The 27528-nt window shown below is 44.6% G+C and overlaps 1 protein-coding gene across 9 annotated transcripts in view; it reads left to right on the top strand.

Annotated features, from left to right (window-relative positions):
* SRGAP2 (SLIT-ROBO Rho GTPase activating protein 2) overlaps window positions 1-27528 on the top strand; it is a 235405-nt gene that overhangs the window by 161449 nt on the left and 46428 nt on the right. For 7 of the 9 annotated variants that reach the window (XM_082459153.1, XM_082459150.1, XM_082459155.1 and 4 more), the window contains 6 exons: window positions 3107-3322; window positions 3894-4022; window positions 11628-11852; window positions 15531-15632; window positions 16629-16826; window positions 25390-25474. In XM_082459153.1, the coding sequence (XP_082315279.1) occupies window positions 3107-3322; window positions 3894-4022; window positions 11628-11852; window positions 15531-15632; window positions 16629-16826; window positions 25390-25474 (955 nt within the window). The remainder of the gene's footprint in view (window positions 1-3106; window positions 3323-3893; window positions 4023-11627; window positions 11853-15530; window positions 15633-16628; window positions 16827-25389; window positions 25475-27528) is intronic. The other 2 variants (XM_082459154.1, XM_082459152.1) reach the window with 1 other exon arrangement.

The following is a 27528-nucleotide window of genomic DNA, read 5'->3' as shown; positions in this document are numbered from 1 at the left end:
TTTTGGTTTAGGATTCAGTAGGTCAGTTACTACTTGCCCCTCCCCTTTTCATCTTCTGCTTTCATTCTTTTTGTTTTTCTCAGTTTATACCTAAAAAATAATAATAAAAGAACTCTTTTCTATTATTCTAGTGTGGCTTGGGGAAGAGCAGAGCTAGAGGCATGAATTCAATATTTAGTTTTTCAGAGTAGAGTGAATTCCTTTGTAGAACTGCGAATTTAGACTTCTGAGTTTTTCCCCTAGTTTGTTTTGCCTCACTATATATATTTCTCCAACTCCTATCTTGACTTCCCTATTTCTCCACTTGTTTTGACATCAGTTATTCAAGCTTCAGCCTCAGGATACCTAGTTTTCCCTTGAGTTGAAAGACACTAGTTATACTTCTGTATTTGCAAAGAGGAGAGATTCAGTGTCATTAAGTCATTTGGGCAACCACATTGATTGTAAAACTACTAGTGTGTACATATTTCTTAACTGTGAAGCAGAAAGGAAAACACAAAAGAAGTGGTGCTTACCCTTAGGAATTTATAGTTTCTTAGATGAGGTAGTGTTTTACTCTTTTAAAGCAAGTTCTTTAAGTTCTTTAGGGGAAAGGAGTAATATAAACTGTTGATTTTTATTACTTCATTTATTGTCCTGTTGACACTGTTCCTTTGACCCCTTTTTTTGTCTCTCATGTTCATTCATAGTGTTTCTTCTTTATTTATTATGCATCTTCATGGAATAAAAAATCACTTTCTTAAAATCAATTCACTTTTAAAACTGTTCACTCAAACTTTTGAATCCCTTGGTCACATTCAGGTCTAAAGAGAAAAAGGAGCCTCCTATCTGCCCTTCTTCAGCCAGGATGACAGATGCCTCTTTCTTGCTTTTTAGTCAATCTGGAAAGACTGAATTACTTAGGAAGGTTTTTAATGCTGTCAGTTGTTAAATATTGCTTCTCCTGTGTACAGAATATACAGAGTAGGTCTTATACTTATGGGAAATGATGTCAGGTTCAGAATAAGGTGAAGCTGATTTAAAACATTCTGCATCGAAAATGAGACATTATTTAAAGTCTAAAGTACTTTGATTTTGTCAGTGTCCCAGTATTCTTTACTCTTTCCTCCACCTCCAGGTAAGAGAGGAACATACCCACAAAATCCCTCTAATGCAGGATTTCTCAGCCTCAGAACCATGGGCATTTGGGGCCAGATAATGCTGTGACAGTCAAAAATGTCTCCAGGCATTGGTCCTCCGGGGGCCAAGTTAGCCCCCATTTGAGCCTACTGCTCTAACTCACATTTATAAACGAAACCAGATTCTCTTTTTAAGCCTCTCTTGACTAAATTTAGCCTTTCCTCCCAACTAATCCAGCCGTAGTCATAGGCAGAGGAGAGACACTGGTGCTTAGTGGCTAAAAATGTGGACTTTGTGGTCTGACAATCCTGGGTTTGAATCTGATTCTGATTCATTTACTAGCTGTGTGACCTTGGGTGTGATAGTTAATCTCTTTGAGTCTCAGCTTCCTCATCTTTATATTGTTTTTTTTTTTTAATTTATTTTTGGCTCTGTTGGGTCTTCGTTGCTGCACGTGGGCTTTCTCTAGTTGCGGCGAGTGGGGGCTACTCTTCGTTGCAGTGCATGGGCTTCTCGTTGCGGTGGCTTCTCTTGTTGCAGAGCACGGGCTCTAGGTGCGCGGGCTTCAGTAGTTGTGGCTCGCGGGCTCTGGAGCGCAGGCTCAGTAGTTGTGGCACACGGGGTTAGTTGCTCCGTGGTATGTGGGATCTTCCTGGACCAGGGCTCGAACCCTTGTCCCCTGCATTGGCAGGTGGATTCTTAACCACTGCGCCACCAGAGGAGTCCCTCAGCTTCCTCATCTTTAAAAGTGGAAATAATAGCATGTCCTTCGGACTTGTTGTGAACATTAAATGAGGTGACGTACATAAGACCCCTGACACACAACGTGTACTGATAGAGATTATTATTAGTATTACACCCTGGCTCTCCTCTGTTGTTCAGTCACTCCCCGCCCCCGTCACACACACACACATACACCCCAACCCCTACACTCTAATTCTCCCTCTCATGGCATCAAAATGTCAGCACTCTTGAACTTCAGCTTGCTTGGTTTGTTATCAAGCATTTTTAATTTCCAGATAGAAGAAGAGGCTCCCTGTGTGGAAACAGAGAGCTCCAGCAGGAAGGAGCAGGCACCTGGTGGCTGGAAGTAGTACGTTTGGGAGGAAATGAACGTAGGTCCCAGGCTTTCCAGCCTCCTCATTAGGAAAAGGGACCAGACTCCCAGATAGTTGCTTTGAAGGAAAATTTGAAAATTGTGTCCTCTCCTTTGATACTACTTCCTTTCTGTGGCAACTCCAGTTTCATTTGATGTGGATTTTGTTCCTTCTTAGGCTCTTACTGAAATTTTCTGCAGGTTTACCGTCTTCATGGGGTTGTTGTCTAGATCACAGGATTGCTACAAGAATGAAATGAGAAAAATGTGTGTGTAGCACTTGGCACACAGCCAGGAGTGCTCAGTAAATGGTAGCTGCCCTTGTTCTTGCTGCTGCTGTGAGAGAGGGTGTATGATCTGGATAAAGCCGAAAGACAGATCCCTAGGACATGAGGCCAGTAGAAAGCGGGTTTGGAGCTGTTCCTCTTCCCCATTTTATATCTGAAAGTCCCCAAAGTATAGGCTACTCCACAGGCTGTGCTGCCCTCTTCAGGGTCCCAAACAGCCCGGGAAGGCTTTGCTCCTGGGGTCTGAGTGGTGGTGTTTCCCATCTTGGTCTTGTGAGATGACTAACTGATGGAAATTACTTGGCCAATATAAAATAGAAATGCTTATAAATGTTAATAAATAGAAGTAAATGATCACGGTGGAAGACGTAAAATCATTTTAATAATAAGACATGTTGGCTCAGTTCAAATACTGCTTTCCTGTGCTTTGGAGTGGTCTTTCATATAGAAAGTTTGCTGAACCAAACCGTATGAATTTTGCACTTAAGGATATGAGGATATTGCTTCATGGGGGAGAGGTCCAGCTGAGTCTCTTAGCCTGTAAAACAGAGAATTGACCCCATTGGCTTGACCTCTAGGGGTGGGGGCGGGCGGTGTCTTACAGGTCATGAAGACATATCACATGTACAATGCCGACAGCATCAGTGCTCAGAGCAAGCTAAAGGAGGCGGAGAAGCAGGAGGAGAAGCAAATTGGAAAATCCGTCAAACAGGAGGACCGGCAGACCCCACGCTCCCCTGACTCCACATCCAACGTCCGCATTGAGGAGAAGCATGTCCGGAGGAGCTCAGTGAAGAAGATCGAGAAGATGAAGGAGAAGGTGTGTAGGCTCTGGCAACTGTAGGGGCTGGGGAGGAACACTCTGGAAGTCAGAACTGATAGGAATTTTCCAGTAAACCCTGTGGAGAGCAAAACAAGGAAGCTCTGGGTTCCTTTAGTGCCTAATGACCTTGCTGTCTGCCCTGGAAGGAATCCTAGGTATTGGAAGAACTTGGGCATCTGTAGCAGACAAACAAGAAACAGTAGTTGCCTTTCCTAAGCCTGGGAGGGGAACCGTAGGGTTTGGCTTCAGATGTCAGGTGTTCAGAGGCAGATATAGTGACACCTCCTTCAGGGTCGCGGTGTAAGGATGGAGAATGGAATTTACAGATAGAACCAAAGTGGGACACGCATCTAAAGTAGGGAGCCTCATTAACCTTTCTTGGATTGATCTACATTATGCCCTTGAATCTCATTAAACAGAATTAGTACCCAATTTAAGGCAGATGCGCATAGGGAGTAGCAGCACAATTGTGGTTCTCGAATGTACTGTACTTTCATCTTTTAGAGAACAATCTCCCCTCTTTAAAAAAGAAAAAAAAAGTAAAATTGAACTTTTGTTTCCTTTTCAGCGCCAAGCCAAGTATACAGAGAATAAGCTGAAGGCCATTAAAGCCCGGAATGAGTACTTACTGGCTTTGGAAGCAACCAATGCATCTGTCTTCAAGTACTACATCCACGACCTGTCTGACCTTATTGATGTAAGTGCTTAAAGCCAAGGGTACAAGGGCACCTCTTTCCTGGATTCGAAGATCTGGTCAGGAGTCCCCCAGTTCTGTTACTCAGGCATCTTAAAGCATTTTGAGAACAATTATGAAGATGGTAGCCATGATCCCTCAGGGGCTTGCCATGTACTGGGTACCAGGTAAAGCACTTCATAATTTTTCTCATTCAGTCCTCACTGGAATCCTGGGAGGAAGGCATTATTACCGCCACTGTTACAGATTAAAGTTCAGAGAGTTTAGATGACTTACCCAGAGTCAGCTAATCAGTGACAGAGGGAAAATTGGTACCTAGGTCTGATTTCTAAACCCAGGCTCACAACTACTGTGCACTTCTGTCTCCTAGGAAATATTCCCTTAGATCAGGTACTTGCCCATAGAAGTGAGTGACAAGAGCTAAAGTGTTAGAATGTCATACCTTATATTTATATAGCACTTAATATTTCTCAATATTATCTCATTTGGTTGTCTTGTCACCCTTTGGGATCAATATTACTATCTCCAATTTGTAGATAAGGCATCTAGGTAGGTGTCAAAAGGGTTCCTGCCCAAAGTTAAACTGCAAATTAGAGTCCTGGTCCGGAAGGTATCCAGATGCCTCTGACATGTGACCCATACTTCTCTCTGTGGCACAAATATGATGAGAGAAGCAGGATATGAGGCTCATGTGTTTTGCATGGGGCAGGCACAAGGGATAAGGGTTTTGTCTTTGGCCTTATGGGTCAACCTTGGCCTTGTTTCTCCTGCTGCTTCTCCTCACACCTTATAGTTAAGTCTTGCAATCGATCTCACCTGCAAACTCCAGTCTGGCCCAGTTCTGAGCCAGCCCCTGACTGCAGCTGCGTAAGTACACCCTTTCTCACCTCACTCTCCTGTCATCAAAGTGAGGGGCCTGGAGCCAGCCAACTCAGCATAAGCATCCCAGTTTCCAGGGCTTCAGGCAGACCCCGGCCAGTCTCCTCTCGAGGCCTGATATTTGCCTCTGGCTGTCAGCAAGGAGCAGCTGGGTTTTGCAAGCCTCTGGCCAGAGCTCACATACTTGCCTGTCTACCTTGGTTTCTCCGCGAATGAACCTGCCACACTTCACAATGTCATGTGTGGTTCTGGTCTAAGATTCACCATTGCGTAACTAGCTGGGTGATCTGGGGCTTGTCGTGGAACTGGTTTGGAACTCTGCTTTGTCTCCCCTCCACCCTCTGGCAAACTGAAGAATTGGGCTACATCATTGGGTACTTAAATCTGGCCTCACATTGGAGCTGCTTGGGGAAAGTTTCTAAAATACAGATTTATGTCTCCCTTCAGCCAAGGCTTTTTGAGTCAGTAGATTTCAGCCCCTTAATGCCCTGGGTGTCATTGTCTTGCTGGGGAAGTGGAGCCCTGATCCCTGTTCAGGCCCTGCTTTGTTCTCTCTGCTTGTTGATGCCAATCTGAACACTGTCCTTCAGTGGAGGTCAGGACCCTAGACAGGATCCTTTCTCCTCCTCACTGTTGGGAGAGAGGCCTGTTCTCAGCGTGAGGAAGAGAATCACTTCTTTCTTGTGCTCAATTTCTGCTATTTATCTCACATTCGATTAAAAAAATCAGCCTGGGTGGTCCGCCACACCTCTGCTACTGGTTTGTCCTTTTCTCTTTCTTTTGCCCCCAGGGTAGCTTTCGTTCCCCTTTCACCAAAACCCTGACCTCAGGGGACGAGAGGGGCTACTGCTAAGTCAGGCACAGTCCACAGAGCCTCCGTCAAATGTGAGTGGGTATTTTAAAATCAGTCCAAGAAGCAAGCTATTTTACTTCTTATTCTCATCATTTAAAAAAAAAGAAGTTTGTTAAGAGCCTGTCTTCACAGGATGCTGTGTGAGGTGCCATGAAAAAGCAGTCTGCCAGCCTCCGTGGTGCTCAGCCAGGGCATGGGTCTAGGTCACTATGAGCAAGTCCAGGCTGGTAGCATTCCAGGCCACATGGGTAGTAAAGTTGCTCTTGTTTTATTTTGTTTGTTTGTTGTTTGTGTTTTTCCTGAGGTGAAATTAATTACTCTTTTTTTATAAAAGCTTACATTATTCTGCTCTACAAATGTTCATTAAGTATTACTTGGGACCAAGCTATGTGCTCAGCAGCACCAGAGGTACAAAAAGAATAAAGTAGTTCTTACCCTAGAAGTATTCACAGACATACAGACAAATCATTTCTATGTAACTGGCTAATTGCAGCACCAGGGCTAAGCACAGGAGGCCCTAGGACAGTGTTTTTTCAAACTGTAGGTCATGATCCATTAGAGGAGTCATGAAATAATTTTTATGGGTTTGATTTATTTATTTTTTTAATGAATAAACTATACTAGGGTAGAATAGACTAGAACAGAATGGGAACAAAAATATCAGGGTGCATCATACTAGTAAGGTTAAGTTTTATTCGGTGAAACTATTGTGTTGGGGTGTGTGTGTGTGTATGTGTGTGTGAGAGAGAGAGAGAGAGAGAGAGAGAGACAATATAAGATGTATTTCTTACTGTAAGTTGGAGGTCAAAAATGTTTGAGAGCCACTGCACTAAGAACAAAGGAATGTCTTTTAGTCTCTATAAGCTCCATGAGGGCAGGAACCAAGTCTCCTCTTTACCTTAATACATACATACATATATACATAAGTATAGGGCTTACTGCATAGCTGAGCACATAATCTGTTTATTGAAGGAAGAAAGGAATAGAAGGAGGAAGAAGATGATTTCCTAAGCCAAGATTTTTTTCCTTTTTATGCCTTTCAACACTGTTCTCATTGAGATCTAATTTGCATACAGTGACTGGACTTAAGTGTTAAATTGCAAATTGTGGAGTATCCTATACCCTTGTAACTTACATCTCTATCAAGATGTAGAATATTTCGATCACCTCAGAAAGTTCCTCTTTTCTCTTCCCAATCAATCCCACACCCTGAGGCGACCACTGTTCTGATTTCTTACACTGTGAATTAGTTTTGCCTGTTGTAGAACTTCACAAAGATGGGATTTTTATATAGTATATATGTTTTTATATCTGGTTTCATTTGCCGAGCATGATGTTTTTGAGCTGCATCCATGTTATTACATGTATCAGTTAGTTCCTTGCTTTTTCTTGCCGATCTGTTGCCATAAAAATGGCCAAAAGGACGCTTTGGCCATGAACCAACAGTTAGAGCAGGAGTGAGTGGGGAACCCGGGTCCCTTGGCATTCTGATCTCGACAGTATCCAGAACTTGCTTTAAGATGTGGGATGAATCTTGTGCCAGTCCATTGCCATCTGTTACGGACACCATTCTGCCTCCTTCCTGCGGTGTCGAAGCTCAGTGTGTGCTAAGGCATCGAGGATAAGTGAAAGAAGTGATTTTTGTCGATGTCAGTCCATTGACACAAGGACTAGCCCTTGACTTCTTTTTATTATATAGTATAAGATTTAATCTCAGACTGTAGGAATCTACATGAGGCATCTGACACACACCAGGAAAACCTTGACTTCAGACCAAAAAGATATTCAGAAGTGACTTGAGATAGTCTAAGAACCACAGGCTCCTTGGAATGTGCTTCTCTCCCCCAGGAGCAGATGGAGGAATGAAGAACCGGGTATTGTCCTCATGGAGTGTTGTGAGTGCTGTGTGCGTGGGCAGAGAATCTGTGACACCATGTGCACCCAAGTCAGACAGGAGGGAACCCAGCTTTCTCAATAGGACATTTTATTAAGGGCAATTATTTCTTGCTTCCGTAGAAGTTTGAAGTGGGTGTTTCCTTTCTAGGCCTTCTCTAGAGTCTCTGGGTGAGACTATCAGCTGGTAAAGGGTTAATGAGCTGTCAGTTCAAGTCATCACACATCTGGAAGGGCTATCATTAAGTTCTTATAAAAATTTGATTTCCCCTGAGAGAGTTTTCATCAAACATTTATATAACCCAGAAATGGCCAGGGGAGCCCGGCATGGCCACAGAACTCATCAGAAGCCATGGAAAGCATACTTTGTCCCCATTGTGAGCAAAATAATGTGCTGCCTTTACTCACTGGGATTCTACCGGGAACAGGGATGAAATATTCAAATCCTGTTTACCTAACCTTGCGAGAAGTTGCTTCTTTGTTGAAGCCTCAGTTTCTGGCTCTTGCCCTTTCAGATATGTGGATAGCCAAGACTCTGGAAAACCTATTCCGAATCTCCCTGGTTGGCTGGAGGCATAGAGGAGCCTGAGGGCACATTGTGAGTCAGACCCCCATGCGCTGATACACAGAAGCTACAGAGCAGTTATATAATAGAGACAGTGGACTGGCCCAGGAAAGTTCCATGTCTTCCGAAGGCCATCCAGACTAAGTAAAACAAAAGGCTTCAGTGGCCGCATCTGCCCACTTGACTTAGATCAGTATTCAGCCTAAGTAGATTATTTCCTGGGAGGCTAGAATCTGTATTCCTGGCATCAATCAATCAACTGATGTTTATTAAATGCCTACTGTGAGCAAGACCTAATGGTGAGGGATGCAAAGAAGGAAAAAGACACTGGCCAAGCCCTCTTGCCTTCTGTTGGGGCGATGTGAAATGGCGAGTCACAGAATGAGGGAGTGTCATTCTGTGTCACATGAGGGCTGCAGAAGAATGTTGTTCTGAGTGGAGGCCAAGGTCAATATATGCCAGAGTTGCAGGGCTGGCTGGCTTCCTAGGGGCTGAGAATTTGATTTGGATCTTGAAGATTGGGTCAGTTCCCAGGTGAAAGGAGTAAGAAATATTTTAGGAGGAGAGAATGCTGGGAGCTGAAAGTGGATTTGGAGATATTCGTGATTGGTGTTTGTTTATGTGTCTGCATGGTGCCAGATATGTTTAAATGTGTATCAGCCACACAACAACCTCTGAGGCTGGCGCTATCCCCATGTGGGGCTCAGAAAGGTTAAGTAGCTTGCTTACAGTCATACAGCTGATTTGAGGCCTATGATTTTCTAATACTTGACCCTGAGCAAAGTATGTCATTGGATTAGAACAGAAGAGTCTAAAGAAGAAAATAGAGGGAGATGATGTTAGATGGTCAGACTGAAGACAACTTACACTTTGTTCTGGCTATTGACCTTGCTTAACTTCACTGAGCCTCAGCTTTCTAGTCTGGAAAATTAAAATAATACCAACCTCACTGGAGTTACTATGCAGATTAAAATGTAGAATGTACATAAAGCTCTTAGCACACTGGCACATAATAAGCACACTTAGTAAATGGAGGCATTTAAAAAAATTTATTTATTTTTAAATATTTATTTGCTTTTAAATTATTTTTAATTTTATTTATTTTTTGGCTGTGTTGGGTCTTCATTGCTGCACACGGGCTTTCTCTAGTTGTGGCGAGAGGGGGCTACTCTTCATTGCGGTGCATGGGCTTCTCATTGCGGTGGCTTCTCTTGTTGCAGAGCATGGGCTCTAGGTGCACGGGCTTCAGTAGTTGCAGCACGTGGGCTCAGTAGTTGTGGCGCACGGGCTTAGTTGCTCTGCGGCATGTGGGATCTTCCCGGCCCAGGGATCGAACCCGTGTCCCCTGCATTGGCAGGCAGATTCTTAACCACTGTGCCACCAGGGACGTCCCTGGAGGCATTTTTAAATTTCCCAACTGAGGAAGGTGGACGGTACTTTGGAAAAAAAATGAGAGCTATTCTAGGTTCTTCAGCAGGGAGTAGGCGTAACAAAAGCCACATTTGAGGACAGTGAAGCAAACAGCACTGTAAGATGATAAGAGCATGAATTAGGGTAGAGGGAGTGAGAATGGAGAGGAAAGGAGAGTTACCAAAAATATGTAAAGGTTACGAAGACTGCCTCCCCCTAATTCTCTTCTGCACTGAAAAGCTCCCCCCACCCCCACGTACCTGCTCAGCCCTGTGGGCAGCGTTACTTCCGTTCATCAGACTTACAGGCATGGAGTTCATCATCAGGGTCTACACAGAGCTAGTCAGGAAGGTTTACAGGTTCAAGGGAAGCTTGGCTAGACCAGCAGCATCTCCCAGAGGAGGAAGTGCCCCTGCACGTGCAGCCTCCCAATCAGCCGCTTTTGTCTAGCTTCCCTCCCAACTGAATTTAATGTCTTTCCATCCTCCGCCTCTAGTTAAGCTGTAAATGTTGTTCTTCCGCACAGCCAGGCACCTGCCAGGGCCCACTGGCACTGAATCCAGAGCCCAGCCCGACAGGCACTCTGTCACGGAGCTTCTTGTTAGATGCTGGGAGGAGGAGGCACATCACATGCTTTTTCTTCCCCAATAGTGGCTGGTCCCAGTGTGATCATGAAGAGGGGGAAAGGCTGGGGGAAGAGTTAAGTTAATGCCTGCTTATGGAATGAAATGGCAATCAGGCAGATGGTCTTACTCTATCCATGGATTCTTCTCTGATATTTCTTCTCAAGTTCTGGATCTCAAAGCTGTTTAAGCAATAGAGGGGATAAAAGATGGCCAAGGAATTTGGATCTCTGGGTCCTTTGGGAGGGATGGGGAATATTGTCATAGAGTTACAGAATGCCATTGCTGAAGAGGGCCTCGGGGATTATATTTAGTCCAAGTATTTTCAGACTTTTTCTCTAGCAGAAGACTTCTTTCTCAAACCAGGCCTTACATAGAATCCCAATATATTAAATAGAAAAAAAGAGCAGAGCTGGTTTGGTTGAAGCAGGGGTAGGAGACTCCAAGTCCTGCTAGTTGGGCTGCCCTGTTACCCCCTTCTCAAGGGCAGCCTGAGCACAGAACCATAGAGCTCTGGGCTACAGCTTGAAAACCACTGACCTGGCCAAATCTGTTCATTTTACAGTTGAGGAAACGGGTTCAGAGATGGGGAGTGGCTTTTCCAAGGTTGCTTGACTTCCAGTGTTTTTTTTATACTATTGCCTCTTTCATAGCACTTTTTTTTTCCATGTTACTTCAATCAGAATCCTTTAGATGATGTGAATTTTCCCAGTAAGGCTTATGTTTAGAAATTTTTGATCTCATAAATGCTGTCAAGCCGGAGCTTTAGTACAGAAATCCTAATCTACAAGTAAGGCCTGTCCTAAAATGTTGGGAGTTTGCCGGAGGCGGGGGTTGATGACCAGTAGGGTCAGCGCCCCGCCCCCCCCAACCCACCACCCCCCCCACACACACACACACATTCGTTTCTTCTCTCACCTGGAGTTCTCTTGCACCACCTCTGATTTCTGAACCTGAATGCTGAAATGGCCTAGCTTGATTGGTATATGGTGACTAAATCACAGTAACCCTGAGAGAGTGGCAGGCTATATTTTTATTGTTGAATTGTGCTACAGTGGTATCCCCAGAGGAACCTGAAAATAGAAGAATATTCTCCTTAACTCCCAACTCTTTTATGTTTACTGAAGAGCATGATTACATAATTTCATTTTGTCCCAATGAGTCCTCTTCATTCCACCCACTTCACAGTCCTCTTAAGGAGTCCTCCATATCGAACTAGGAGTCAAGAACTGAGAAATATCACCCAGATCGTGGCGGGTCAGCCCTCTTCCGGCTGCACAGCTAGTCTTGTTGACAGGGTCAGATCTGCCCTGGGGGCCACCCTCCCCCTCTGCCAAGCCCTGTGGCTGTCCATGGTTTGCTCACGTGCCTTCTCCGTTCCACAGCAGTGCTGTGACTTAGGCTACCACGCCAGCCTGAACCGCGCGCTACGCACCTTCCTTTCCGCTGAGTTGAATCTGGAGCAGTCAAAGCACGAGGGTCTGGACGCCATCGAGAATGCTGTAGAAAACCTCGATGCCACCAGTGACAAGCAGCGCCTCATGGAGATGTACAACAATGTCTTCTGTCCACCTATGAAGTTTGAGTTCCAGCCGCACATGGGGGACATGGTGAGACCCTCTTCCCACCCACACATCCCCAAGGGGCTTGAGCTCACTTGTGTCTAGATTTACTGCACTCAAGCCATGTTATTCTGGGGAAGGCGAGGCCTGGGGCTGGCTTCATGTCCGGTGGGTAAAGCCCATTCCAGCCATTCAGCAAACAGCTCCTGGGTGCCTGCTGTCCACTAGGCTTGACCGTAGACATTGGGGATTGGAGCCCTCAGGGAGCTTACAGTCAACTGAGTTGAGAGTTAGAAATATGCACAGGGAGGGGCACCCAGAAGGGCCAGCAGGATCAGGAGAGGTGAAAAACAGCCAGCGTGTTCTAAAAGCTACTAACAGTTCAGTATGGCAAAAGGGAAAGAGAGAGGTGGAGGCCTCCAAGTGGTGAGGCTGGAAGAAGTGAGAGCTGAGTTGGGGCCAGATACTAAAGGCTTCTGATGGGGACGGAGGGCTAAGCAGGGTGATGACGTGATCTTTTGTCACTCAGCAGAGTTCTGAAGGATCAAATTTTCTTGGGTTTAGAAGATTGTGATAAAAGGGATAGTTTTGCCTGGGTATTGAACAAAAAAAGAATGGGTACCTACAGAAAGGACAGGAGCCAAGATGTCAACCCTAAGAATGGCTATCCAGGCAGCAGTGCATGAACATGGGGGCCCTGTTTATGACTTTTCACCTCCGATGACTAAAACAAGAAAGACCTAAATAAACTGAAGTGAGAGGAGTGAGAAGCTCTTTGGTTTTCACTACTGTGAATCTTGTGGTTTCTCTTCTGGTGGTTGTACATACACATCAAAGTGAATCTTATTGCTGGGGTAGGAGCCACCATTTGACCTGTGGATTAAATCAGGAGGAGGATGTATAGGCTTACATAATAGAAAAGCTCAAGATGGATCTTCAGGCATGGTTGGGTTTAGGAGTGGGAATTTTATCAAGACTTAGTTTTTCTTTTTCTGCTTCACATCCTGTGTGTTGGCTCTATTCTCAAATAGGCTTTTATCCCTTGGGGGCAAGGTGACTATATTTCCAGCCTTATCTCCTTGTAGATTGAAATCCAGCAGAAAGAGTGTCTGCCTCCCTCCTAGAAGCCCCCACAAAAGTCTCATTGTTTCTCCTTGGTCCTGATTGGGTGCCATGCTTATCCCTGAGCCAGTCACTGTGGCTGGTATCTGCAGTCGGCTGATTGGCTTATGCGGAGGTCACACACTGCATCCCCAAGTTGGGGAGAGCCCCATCCAAAGCACATGGCCTGAGTTGTGAGTGGAATGTTCCCCGCAAAGGACAGTCAGGCCAAAGTTACCAGAAGAAGGAGGAATGAATGCTGGGTGACGGAAAAACAACAATGCCCTTTCAACAAGGGAGTGGTGCTTCCGTTAAGATTAGCATCCAGATGCTTTTTAGAAAACCCTCCTCCAGAATGACAACTGTTATACTGTAACCAGCGGATTTGCTGTCATCAATAGGCCACCATGGAGAGTGGGACATTTCTATCCTAAAGACAAAAATATCAAGATGATTTCTTTCCTCCTCTCCTTCTTGGGGAAAACCAGACCATTTACAGTTTGTTTCCATTGCTGTGGCTTAGGAAATGTCAGCATCTGAACAGATGGGGAAGTGAGATGGCAGCATGTGCAATTAGAATACGGGGGTGTATTGGTGTGTCACCAAGCCCCAGGAAGCCCCATTCCTCACCTGCCCTGGCTTCTGGTCAAACTTGCCTTCCAAGTCCCTTTTCCAGCTGCCACAGAGATTCCTTCCCAAGAAGCAGTGGAACTTGGGGACCAGCTGAGTGGAGTGATACATTTTCTGGTGTTGACTGAGATGCCTTCTAAGCCAAACAGCTTGTCTCCATAAAGGGGGATTCCAAATGCTGGGTGCTCAGGCCCCCTCCTAGCCCTGTCAGAGCCTCATTTCCATCCTCCAGAGCACAGCTGGAATGCATTACCTTGCACCCCGATAGAGGACCACTGCCAAAGCATGCCTCAGCAGCCCTGCTGCTTCTTAAAGAAACTAGCATAGAGGTGGTTTTCCCTCCATGATTCCTCCCTGCTACGTCGAAGTTACTTTAAAAATCAATAGTTCAGTCTTCTGCCTAGGGCCTCCCTTTGTGTGATATAGCTGATCAGTGGCTGGGCCAGGCAGGGGCCAGGGCCAGTCCTAGATCTTGCAAAGGTTTTGCATTCCAGCCTAGCCTTCATGTGAGTGGAAAAGCAGCCATCTATCCCCAGTCAGTGAGGGCTGTCTGTAGACTGTGGAGGCAACAAGAGGGAGCTGCCTGGAAGTCCTTGAACTAGGGCCAAAGTTCGGATGGCATTTTGACCGGAAGCCCTGAAATTGGCCAAGGCCCGACACTGATTGGTGTTCTGGGGCACTCAGCACATGAATTGATGCCAAGCACTCTCAGATGTACTAGGAGGAGGTGCTTGGCTCTACCCTTGGTGCCTCCAGAGATTTGTGGGGCTCTGAATGCCTGACCAGTGACATCAGGCAGCCAGAGAGTTTCACTATTGGCACTAACCCATCCTGGCCACTGAGCTTTCTCCATTGTGTCTGCTTATCCAAGAGCCAGAATGAAGTCAGCTCTCCTCAGATCTGAGAGCTGGCTCAGGCCAGCCTCTCAGCTGGGGGAGGAGGTCAAGTCAGTTGAGAGCTTAAAAGCCAATGGAGGAAAAGGTCAAGTCCCAGCCCCCTCCATCTGAACAGAGGTTTTGTCTTTTCAAGCAAGAGAATGGTCTTGGGCATGTGAATGTGCCCACTCGTTGCTGGGGAACGAGGAGGCCAGTTCTATCCAGATGTCTCTTTGCAGACGAGAGGCTAAAGGACACGTGGTGGCAAGGTGACAGGAGCTGCCTCCACGTGGTCCTGCCTCCCAATCTGCCAGCCTTCTGTTCCTCATCGGTCATCCTGGGGACTGTGGGTGACCTCACGCCCATGCCATCGCCATGGGCCCATCAGGAGACAGTGGCTCAGCCATCCCCTCACACAGGGGGAAGCTTGTTGACAGCGATCCTTGGAGGAAGGGCAGACTTCTCTCCCACACAGATCTGCTGAAGATCTGGAGTAAAACGATGGCTTTTTGAAAATGCCAAGTTCCACAAGATTCCGTGCCCTCTGGGGCCCTCTAGCAAAGCCCATGGACTTGTTCCTGGCTTCACGCTTTCTCTCATTGAGTCAGAGCTCTCATGCACGGCCCAGATTTATAAACATATGCTGGCTGCCAACAGCGGCATGTTAGCCTCCTGACCCACTTCTCTCCTGCTTTCACTCTGGTGTACAGCAGGGAATGAAGGAGGGGCCAGCGAGGTGGCCACTTGGACCTCTGGCAGGAAGTCTTCACTGTGCCAAAGCTTTGTGTATCTGGAGCTGGGCTGCCTAAGGCACTCTTCTCTGCCCTAACTCCAGCTTCCTTGGAGCCGCAGGCCCTGTATAGACCTGTCCCTGCCAAGCACCAGGCTGGAGGTGGGCTCCAAAGAGAGAGAGAGATCTTTCCAAACAGGTTCCATTGCTCATTCCTTTCTTGTGCTATATGGTCCTGGAAGAGGTCTACACACTTTGGCTTTGGATTTTGTTTTAACATAGAATTTGTGAGCTTTACAGCTTGAATATAAGTAGTTTTATTAACAGTAATGGGACTCTGACAAAAGAACTGTGTCCCCTTCCTGACCTAGTATTGCTTTCTTTTGGCAGGCTTCCCAGCTCTGTGCCCAGCAGCCCGTCCAGAGTGAGCTGGTACAGAGATGCCAACAACTGCAGTCTCGCTTATCCACCCTGAAGATTGAGAACGAAGAGGTGAGACTCAGAACCACCCTCTGAGTTTCCCTGTCCAACCTCTTGCTGCTGCCCATCTGGGAGCAGGTGGAAGGAGCATGCAGAGAATGTCCGGGCTGCTGCAAACATTTCCTAGCCAAATGTAGGCTTGGATTTTCCCCTTCTGCTACATCCTGCCCTTGAACTCCAGGAAGTTGCTCTTGCATTGCCAAAGGTTGAGCTCTATTTTGAGCTTTTGCAAAATGCTTTTTTTTCCCCCCCTTTGCACATTTAATCAAAATGGCACTTGGCAGCTGTGTGAACAATATTGTGTCTCTGAAACCACCCCCTCATGCCTGGCTTTTTCCAGTATTTTCAAACAAACAGAGGCCTTTGACTTTGACACTTTAAACATCTCCATCCTCTTAGAAAAGGGTGACTTCTGGGCCCGACGTATTTGCTTTCAGCAACCAGTTAAAAAGGCAGTATGATTAATTATCAGCTCCTTTCTTTTGAGCTCACGTGACTTCTCACCTGGCATCTCAGTAAGTCTAACTTTCCCCAGTAAGATCAGGAAAGCCTGAGGATGGGTCACTTAGTTTGCACATGGGCAAACAGGTTCATTCATTTGTTGAAGGTCGGGAAACAGAACCTGGGGCATTGCAGGACCAGGCCCATCGTACATTTTTAACCAGCTCTTTGTATGATGGGGTTGGTTTGGATTTGTTTCATCCTCTCTCCCTTAGCACGTCCAGCATAGCCAGGAGCTAATCTTAAATTTAAAAAGTGAACATTAAATAGCTGGGTCAAGCATGTAGCATGAAGGGAGTAGTGGTTTTAGGTCCTCACTGGAGACAGTAGGGTCCGTGTGATATTTATCACTCACTTAGCACCGTCCAATGGGAAGCAGAGCTGCACCCTCTGACAGTCCCCTCCCTCCTTCCTCAGCCCACTTCTCTCCCACTTCTCCAAGCTTCTCCATCACCTCTTGTTTTGCAGCCTGCCCCTCATGCATTATGTTGGCCCTTATCATGGCAGGTAAAGAAGACAATGGAGGCCACTCTGCAGACCATCCAGGACATTGTGACCGTCGAGGATTTTGATGTGTCCGATTGCTTCCAGTACAGCAACTCTATGGAATCCGTCAAGTCCACGGTCTCAGAAACCTTCATGAGCAAACCCAGCATTGCCAAGAGGAGAGCCAACCAGCAAGAGACAGAGCAGTTCTATTTCACGGTGAGGGGGTTCAGTGGCATTTAAAGATCATCTTTAGGCACTGCAGCACACACAGGCCATTTGGATCCCAGTGTCCTTGTCAAGTGTCTGCAGGATATCTTATCAAGTGTCTTGCAGGATATCAAGTCTTTGAATATCTTGACTTGGATCTGGGCATGTTCAGAGACCACCCCTACACTTAAAGACACAAATATACACAAGTTGTATATCTAACAGGGACCCCCAAGAGAAAGGATGGCCCCAAGTACACTACCAAGAATATTTTCTTTTTTGAAGACTTTTTTAACCAGCTAGTAAGATTTTGTTTGAAAGTTTCCTTCTCACCCCTAGGGGTCGTGAAAGGGGGACTGCATCTCTTGGTTCTTGAGAACTACGTTGAAATATTTTGGCTAACACATATCTTGTTTTTAAAGTCTGTAATCTTTTCTAGTTGATATGATATGATGACATAATTTAAAGTGGGAAATTATTTTTCATAATTATGGCTGAACTTCAAAGGGACAGGTAATGTGCAGCATTGTTGGTTTGCAGAGAATTCTAAAACATTATATTTTGTTATTCATGCATCTCCCAGTCCTCTTTTAGACAGATGGACCCAATTTTTTTTAAGTAGTGTTAACAGTCCTTTGGAAGGTTGCTGCCTGGTCTTTGGTGCTACTTTTTAATAATTAAGTTATTTTGAGCTTGCCAAGTAGGATTTATTGCCTGAACTAAAATTTATTTCCTAATCTTCTGACGACTAAGAAAGAAGAAATTAAGTTTGCAGATGTGAGAGGAAATATAGCCAGTGAATATGCATACTGATTCTGAATGAGAGGAATTAACTTGTTTTTCAGTCAAGAAACACAGTCTGCATGTAGTAAATTGAATTTTTCCTCCAACTGGAAACATTTGTTTAATTCTTCTTTGAACACTGCCCTTTCTCCATTAAGAACACTAGTGATTTGCTATCTCCTTCAAAGAAGAAATCTGTTTTTTCACGTAATTAAGCTCAGAATTCTTCAAAATTTTTTTTTTAAGTCCTGGAGAAGACTATTGAAAGGGAGTGATTTAACAATATTATTCTTTTAAAATAACTTTTTTTTTCTTGTAATACAAAACAAAACATGCTTATTATATAGAATCTGGAAGTAAAAAGAAACTAAAAATCAGCCATAATCCCAATAACTTAGAAATAATAGTGTTAGAATATATTCTCTTCCAGGCTTTTTTCTATGCGTACACACAGATGTGAGCATATATTTATAATTTTATTATAAAAAATGGGATACTGTTGTACATATTGTTTTATAATCTGCTGCTTTCATTTAACAAATGATTAATATTTTCCTAAGTCATTTCATTATAACATTCTTTAATACATTTATGAGTAAAATACTAAAATCTATACAGAGAAAGAATGGAATGACATTTTGGCTCATTCGTTCATTTTTGTAAAATACATAGCACATTGCCTGTTTTGTAGCGAGTGCTCAGAATTGCTGAAAATTTATTATCCCCATCATCACTATTAATTTATTCATTGAATATTATTAAATTGTTCATTGATCATTTATTAAGGATCTACTATGTACCAGACACTGTGCTATATAAGCTGGGAATGCTAAGAATATAAAATGAAGAGGAGAATGATGGAATTAGGCCTATGAAGGGAAAACTTTCTTCTTTACTGCATGTAAACAATTACAATACAATTACAATAGGTTGATTTGGGTAATTAAAAAAAATAAATGTAAAAAATGTTAAGTGCATACATGCACATGTGCATGAATGGCAATCAGGATAAATGGAGTTGGGGAAACATTACATACAAAGTAACTTATGTGCTGATCAGGCAATGAGTGAATCAAGAGGAGAAAGGCATTCCTTGAGGAAAGAGCAACATGTGCAAAAGCATGAAGGCATGAAATACCTGGGACAGACATGAAGAAAACTTCCTGTCTATAGTGAGGGCTGTGTACCTCCCCAAGCTTCTTTATCTCAGGAGGTTGTTAAATCCTCGAGAGGCTTTTGGGATTGTCTGGCTGGTCTGTCTGGACTGCTTAGATATAACGCTACTTAAATGACCCAATCTTGTTACATTGCAGAACAAGATTAAATAAGAATTTTGGACATAAAAATCGGTATTTAAGACTGTCAGAAATTACTTTTTGGCTTTAAGTGAAGCTATAACATTTGTATTCAAAATTGACCTTTAGTAAGAGCAGGAATGACCATATTCAAACTGGTGACCTCCCAAATCCCACCCATCCTTTCACCTCTGTCTGAATACACTGATGTCCTCTAACTCATTTCCTGTCTTTTGTGGCCGTAATGCTACTTATCACAATTGTGTGCAAATTTCCTTGGCTAGCAGGAAGGTTTTTTTGTCTGGGCTTGTCTAGTAACAGATTTACAAGAGAGTTCATCATTTTTGTGATTGGTGTTTGGAACGCGTCAGATAGTTCATGATAAAAAGACTTTTGGGAGGTGGCAAAATGGACATTCAAGAAAAGGGGGCGTGCATGTTCCCCAGGACAGCTGCCTGTGCTTGCCGAACCCTACAAAGCCAACACAACTGCAGATGTGCTTTTCTTAGTCTTTTGTCTCCACAAACGTTTCCCATGTGTTTCCCTGTGCCCTTCAAAGACATCAGAGTAGCGCATCCTAGAAGTTGCCTTCTTTTGGAAGATTGGGAAGAGGTCCCTTGTCATGGCTTTCACTCCTAATAGTGTGCCTAGTGACCCAGAGGGCTGCTAGGAAAGCTTTCTGACCACTCTCGGCTGTCATCAGATTCATCTGCCCAGATGACATCTATGGAAAATTTGAAGCATGACCTACAAAGGTCAGTCGTTTGCAAGAGTCCCAGGAAAATAATCATGGAATTTTAAAGCTTGAAGTGTTTTTAAAAAATCATCTAACCAAACCTTCTCATTTGAAAGATTTTTTTAAAAAAACTAAAAAAAACCCCCCAAAATCCAAAAAGTATGGGTAGCTTGTTTAAAGTCCTCAGCAAGAGCTGAAACCAGAGCTCTGATCTTCTTGGTCTCCTGGTCTCAGGACACAGGCCTTCTCTATGCCCTGCTGAGGAAGCGGAGGTGAGGGGAAGGCTCAGGAACCGTTCAGCTTTCTGCCCTTCTTTGCTCCAAGTGAGAAGACATTTTCTGACCTCCTTGGCTTTGTATCACTTGTCTTCTATAACAAACAATGCAGCACTGTCTACCTTTTTTCCCATTGCCTTTTTATTGCAAGTGTTAAAAAAAGATGCAAAGATTTCAAAAGAGAATACAGAAAAATGTCAAGCCTCTACCCATCCCCAACTCCCACTTCCCCTCCCCTCTGACAGTGATTGAAACCAGTTTCTTCTGTGTCCTTCCAGAGGTATTCTGTGTGGAGACAACCTGATGTACCCTTTAATATAATAGTATTACATTAGAAATGTAAGGAAATAAAATAAATAGAAATACAAATAGAAGTATACCATCCATACCGTTCTTCACTTTGCTTTTTTCACTTAATTTATTTTGGCTATTATCTTAATGTTAGTCCAAAAGATCTGCCTCCTTTGGTAATGGCTGCACAGAATATCATTGTATGGATGGATGTTCCATCATTTATTTAACCAATTCCCTGCTCATAGGCAGTAATGCTCACTGTTTTTAGCCAAGTACTGTCAAACCCTTATAGGTATTTCCTTGTATGGGGGTTGGAGTATGGGGTTCTTGAATGGGGGATGAAATGGGGGAAGGAGGGCTTATAGCTGATAAAATAAACAAAGCTAAACTGCCTGAATTGGGGAGGACAGATTCGGGTAAGGTAAGAGGTTGGAGAGGACCCAGTTCTTTTGGCCATTGAATGGAGAGTGCTCTAAGACTGCTAGACTTGGTGAGGTCCAAGACCTTTTTTTATCTTGGTATTCTCCAAGAATAAACAGATACTTGATAAATGTGTTCTAAGCAGGTACAAATGCTTGAATGCCCCTGCCCTGTCAGTTAAAGTGGGGAGATACGCTCCCGTTGAAATGTTTGCTCTGTTATGTATTCTGTCTGACAGCTGTTTCCTGCTTTAAAAATTGACGGGGAGGAGGGGAAATGTCAGCGTGCTTGGATGGTGGGGAAGCAGCCACAGTAATGACATCTGTGTATCTCTGTGCACGGGGCTGGCTAGGCATAGCTCGCTCCTCCCACCCACCCCACCTTCTGGCAGCAGCGGATACTTATGGCCTTGGGTTCACAGATTAAATTCAAGGCCTAGGCAAGGTCCGTGAGTTTTATACCACCATGGAAAGAATGTATTTAAAGAGAAGAGGTATTTTTAAATTAAATTTGAAAACCATTCTTGTGCCTCTAACTTTTTTTTTAAGTCCAGAAACCTGCTTTGATTGAGCTTTCTTAAGTATTAGCACAAAGCAAAGAAGTCTAGAGAAGGACTGTTTTTCGGTTGAGCAGGTGATTCTGTATAAGGAACACTTCTGAGCACCTGCTAGTTGCCAGTCCTTGTGTTAACAATCACAGTCATGCTTGTTATCTTATTTCATCTTTAACACCCTTGTGAAAAAAGATATTATCCCCATTTTTCAGATGGGGAAGCTAAGATTCTGGGAGTTAAGTGACTTGCCCAAGGTTGGAAGAGTTAGTAAGTGGTAGGACTAGAATATACCAACTCAGACTTCTCCATTTTACTGCAACTAAAATGTCTGTCAGGGAGGGCAGGCTCAGAAAGAAAAATTATTATACTAATCCTTTTCAATTAATAAAACTCATCACTGACAGTTAATACCCAATTAGGAATTATTTAGAAAGAAATCAGTGAGATCATAAAAACTGAATTGAAGGTTTACAATGGCAAAAACCAAAACCACCCAATAGGCTCCTGCCTCCCTTCCTATTTTTGGAAAAAATTCTCAGTTTTGATAATATTGCGTGTAAAATGGGGGTAGGGGGCCTATGGGGGCGTGGCAATCAGACTGTGTTTTAGGAATTTGATTTCATTTTGGTGATCTGGAATAGACCATGATCCATTCCTTTTTCCTCCACTGAGGAAAACTCCAGGTAATCACTTTACCTTTAGGTGTTTCAGGAGAGGAGCACGGTACAGGGAGTGGAATGAAAGAAAATTAATTACCTAATATTGGGACATGGTTTAAATAAGGAAAGTGACCCTTATTGCCCAAGGAAGGATTTTGAGATTACACATGATCAGTTATTTTCCTAGCCCCCGGCCTCCAGAAATCATTGAAAAGCTACCTATTCCTCCCTTGTCGTCAGCTGTCTCAGCTCCCTTCGCTGAGTGTCTGGACAGCAGCAGCTGAAGCCTTCCAACTAAGCTCCTCCCAGGAAAGCCCAGGTTACTTCTCCCAGTTTACCTCTCATAGAGATGAGCGCAGATTTATGGGCGGGACAGGGAAGTGGTAAATGACATGCCTGCGAATAGGATGCTTTTACCTTCCCATACCCGGCTTACCTAGATGGAAAACTTCCAACCACTGTTTCCGCTATTAGGCATGCAGGTCATATACCTTGACACAGTTTTTGATCCTTCAGGATTTAGTGGAACCCGAAAAGTTAATTCATCATACCTCTTTATCAGATTGTTATTTATTTTAATGGTTCACTGAGTGACAGCCAGAGTTAACTAGTGAACTGTGAACATGAAGGAAAAAGATGATTTCCGGAATCACAAGTATACACGAGTGAGAGGAAGGAATTTGCATCCATCTCCTTTCAGAATTCTGGCTGTTTTCTGAGCATTCTGGTCTTGTTTTAAGGGTTACAGTGTCTGGGTGAATTTTCCCTCATTAGGACACCTTTAGAGTCTCCTTGGGATAACCTTCCAAAGAGGGGGCTCTCGCGGTTCAGATGTTAGCAGTGGATGTTTCCTGAAGGTGTTTCGCCTCTGGGCCCTGAAGTACTGTTCCAAGCCTCACAATTAGGCATTGGTTGGGGATTAGGATGTCACCCAGGGAAGACTGACAGCAGGTGAGCTGGCAGCTGGAGCAGATGGGATGGGGAAGGTGACAACGGAGCCTATTTTCATGCAGATGTTCTCATGCAAAAGCACAAAGGAGCAGAGGGAACAGGTCGTGAGGAAAGCAGCAGAAATGATTTGTCATAGGGCTTGTTTTTTGTTTGTCTTCTATTTAATTCAGAGAGTAGGGGCATACTTGGGGGCGTGGTGTGTAACTGCTGAGGAAGGTTCTATCCAGAGGAGAGTGAGACTGTTCATTTATTTACTCATTTTCACACATTTATTGAGTGTCTACTATCTTCTGGGCACAGTACTAAGCATCAGGGATGCAAAGAATAGTGAATGCCACAGTCTCTGACCACAGAGAGGATACCATTTGGAGGGAAAGACGTAGGAGCAGCAAAGCCTCCATGACAGGGCTGGGTGAAAAGTGCTGTCAGAGATTTGCGAAGCTCCACACAGGAGCTTCTGGGTGAACGAGGGAGGGCCAGATTGAGCATCCCAGAGAAAGCAGCATTTTTCTTTGTTTTCACAAGAGAGAGAAGGAGGGAGAGAGAGAAATACACACTCAGTTAAAATTTCACACTGTACAAAAAGGTACAGAATAAAAGTAACTCACATTTTTTTCACCCTTTCTTTCTGTCTTCACCCTAAGTAGTAATAGCCATAAAATCAAAGTCTTGACGTATAATTATACTGTTTGCTTAGTACATTAAAAGATAGGACTTTATAATTTTAGGTGTTATATCCACTTACCCCCCCCCCACTACCTCACGTATCACCAGTGATTCGCAGATCACGCTCAGGGAAACACTGCCATTTTACCTCGTGAGTTTAGACATGGGCAGATGACCCCTGACCCAGCAAATGAACCATTGCAGCAGGAGACAACCAAGGCAAACTGAGATCCCCGTGAACAGCCACGGGGTAGGGTAGGAAAGACACCATTTAACAGTCCAAAGGCCTGGGATCCAGGTTTGACACCGCCACTTACTGGCTTGTGGCGATCAGCAATGCCCCTTTCCCCGTCTCATCCGTAACCAGGAAATAATATGATGTCTCCCCTATGTGCTGTACAGAGTTATTGTGAGAGTCAAATACATGCTAAAGTACTCTAAAAATTCTTAAATTGCTACACGTATGTAAAGAATCAATACTGTGAAGTTTTGTTCTGCTTCTCTCCTTCTGCTCTGTACCATAAAGGATCAAGCACGTTATCATAACGATTAAAAGCACACAGTGTTGGGCTTCCCTGGTGGCGCAGTGGTTGAGAATCTGCCTGCCAATGCAGGGGACACGGGTTCGAGCCCTGGTCTGGGAAGATCCCACATGCCGCGGAGCAGCTAAGCCCGTGTGCCACAACTACTGAGCCTGCGCGTCTGGAGCCTGTGCTCCGCAACGAGAGAGGCCGCGATAGTGAGAGGCCCACGCACCGCGATGAAGAGGAGCCCCGCTTTCCGCAACTAGAGAAAGCCCTCGCACAGAAACGAAGACCCAACGCAGCCATAAATAAATAAACAAATACTTTAAAAAAAAAAAAAAAAAAAAGCACACAGTGTATTGTCAAACTGCATATGTAGATACTGGCTCCACCACTCACTAATCGTTTGACCTAGAGCCACTTATTGAATCTCTCCAAATCTCAGTGCCTTCATCCGTAAAATGGGAATAATGATAATCCTAGTTCATAGAGTTGTCTTGGAGATTTGATGAATTGTCCAGGGAAACATAGTCTCTTGCTGGGCAGACAAAGGTTGAGAGAGGCCAAATCACAAAGTACAGCACAGCAATCATATTTTGACTGTTAGAGCAGATGGGATCGCATTTCCACAAACCTCATCTTGTGTTTGGAACCGCCAGCATGTGTGTATACAAGTGGAGGGTGGCAACCCCTCTCTCCGTGTGCTCAGAAATCCCAAGCTTTCCACAAAGACTCTGCACAATAGAGGAGGAAGCGACTGAAATGATGAAAATACGGCTCAGACAGAGATGCGCTGAATGCTGTGCTTGGTGCTTGCAGCCGAGGCAGGGGCTGAGCCTTGACATTGCTCCTGGTGTGAAGGAATGCACCCTGGGTGGGGCCGGGCAGGGCTGGATGTCAGAGCCGCAGGTGTGATCCTCACACCAAAAAGGCAGGGTTCAGTGAGTCCCTCCACCCCCCGCTCTTCTTCCGAGGAGCTGAAAGAGATGGATGAGGGGCTCGAGGAGATAGCTTCTTATGGTGGCCGACATGGAGCTCCCAGGAAGACATAGAGCAGGATACTAATCCACCAGGAAAATCAGCAGCTGCTCAGATGCTCAGGGCCTTAAAAAATAAAAAATAAAAAACGGACCCAGTTAAAATTAAATTAAAAAAATTTAAAAATAAATAGTAAAAATATTAAATATTAAATAATAAAATAAAATATTAAATAAATTAAATATATTAAATAAAATACAATATTAAATAATAAAAAATTTTAAAAATTTTTAAAAATTAAAAAAAAAAAAACGGACCCGGTGGAAATTGGGTCAGAAACCAAAAGCCCTCTTAGAAAGGGAATTGTACAGCTGAGCATCTGTGATTTTTTTTTTTTCCTTCAGGAGTCTGATTGTTCTTTGTCCTCCTGCCTTACAGAAAATGAAGGAGTACCTGGAGGGCAGGAACCTCATCACCAAGCTACAAGCCAAGCACGACCTTCTCCAGAAAACCCTGGGAGAGAGTGAGTGTGGGCTCTGCTGGAGATTTGGCAGTGAGGGAAGGCCGAGACCTGGGCCCAAGTGCTGAGCACGCACCTCCATCCTCAGCCAAGCAGACCCAGTCTGGTTATATGAATGCATTGTTTTTCCTCGCTCGTTTGATGTGGAAGCACACGCCCCGAATGACCGCTTGAGTAATGGGGAAGGGCCGATGCTTAATGAAGCACTAATGTGCATCATCTATTTGTTTAAATGGAGTGTGCCTGCTCTCCACCCAGCCCCGCTCCTGCGCCTCCTCTGCCACTGCTGGGGCCAAGGAGCTGGTGGGGTCTTTACTGTCCAGACACTTTGGGGAAACTCTCAGCTCCTCTGTAGCGGGACCCAGGCTGAAGCAAGAAGGTGGGGAGCTGTGAGGTGAGCTACACAGCTGCTCTGAGGAGAAAAGAGGAGAGGATTCTCAAGGGCAGGGGTGATGGGCAGACTGCAGCTGTCTGTAGCTTCAAGGTGGGGCAGAGGTTTTCTTCTGCTTTGAAGGGTCCTGGTGCTAAGAGGCAGCCCTCTCCCTGCTTTGGCCAGGCTGAAGCTGTGGTGCTGAATCGACTATCTGGTCTCATAGGATGATTTTAGCCAGACCCTGGAAAGTAGCAAGGCAGAGGACTGGACTGGCACTCTGGGCTTTCTCTCCTCAGCTGTCAAACAGAAGGCAGAGGTTGAAAGAGAAGCTTCCCTGGGGTTTTTGGCACCTTGCCCAGGTCTCCTGCCCAGCTCTCAGCATCCTATGATTAATGGGATTCCCAAGTTGGGGACACCTCTGAAGGCCCTGCCCCACTGATCTCCTCACTTAAAGATGGGGAGGGGGAGGCTACTGGGGTGCTAACACCAGTGAAAGGCAAAACCTGCACCCACAGAGGTCTAGTGTTCTCAAATAAATTCTTCAGACCAACTACAGAATCTAGGGAAGTATACAGCACTCACTGGCTCAGTGGCCTCAGAAATCAGAGCCTCCTACCCGCCCTTCTTACCCTGTTCTCCTGCCCTGAACGATTCCCCCAGATGATTAATTCTTTTATCTCTAATGTCTTTGATCTTGTGATTTTTAAGGCATTTTCTTTTATGTGAAGAAAGCCTGTTAAGTAACTTCTGTTGTCTTCCCTCCCCACCACCCAGGGGACTCAGGCTGAACAGGTCTAGGCATTGAGATCCAAACTTTGCTTATAGAAAATCTTTACTCTTGAGTTATCAGATTGCTCCATGGGGAATCGGAGGAAGAAAAGCCCAGAACTATTTGAAGCAAGTTATAACTGTGATTTCTTTTTGCCAGGATAATCTAAGCATGACCCATAAGTGAGATGGGGAACAGGGCGGGAGAGAGAGAGAGAGAGAGAGAGAGTGTGTGTGTGTGTGTGGGTTTGCAACACACATACATGCACCAAGTGTGCTACTATGAAGGGGTGAAGGTTGGTGACCGTTCATCAGTGCTGCAAATTGCCTTCATCTAAAGATGACAAGTTCTAGCAATAATGAAAAATATAGATCTTCCTGTGTGCAAGTCATCATGTCCCTGCCTTCTGTATGTATTTGTCACTAACGCAAGAGCCCCTTGTTTCTTGCCACAGAGGGATAATTGATGTGTATGAATATTCCAGAATGGAAATGGGACAGATGTTAGAAATAATGGCTCTGAATAATATTTTTGCAGACGAAAGCTGAGCCTTTGGTAAGAGAGGCTGTTGGGGTGGGGGAGGTGTTTCTCAAGATGAGCTGAACTGTAATCAACAATTAGCAACCTTTAAAGGCAGGAAAAAGCCCTGCCCTCCCCCAGCCCCACACCTCGGCCCTTGGAGTCGCCTTTCCAGGAACCTGGATGAGGAGCTTGGGAGCCAATCTCTCCTTTCCCGGCTCAGTGCCTGCTTACCCTTTCCCTGGTTTATCTAATACAGTCTAATACAGACCAAGCTGGGTTAACTGTGGACCCAAAAAAAGCAACACAGATTACATAATGGCCCAAGTGCACATGCATGTGTATTTTTAAAAAACATAAGAATACTTCAGATGAGCGTTAAGATTTTCAATTCCA

The sequence above is a fragment of the Balaenoptera physalus genome, assembly GCF_965194825.1.
Source record: "Balaenoptera physalus genome assembly, chromosome: 1".
In the NCBI taxonomy this organism is placed as follows: domain Eukaryota; kingdom Metazoa; phylum Chordata; class Mammalia; order Artiodactyla; family Balaenopteridae; genus Balaenoptera; species Balaenoptera physalus.
Note: the sequence above shows the minus strand (reverse complement) of the source record. Positions and strands in the feature narration are given on the sequence as shown.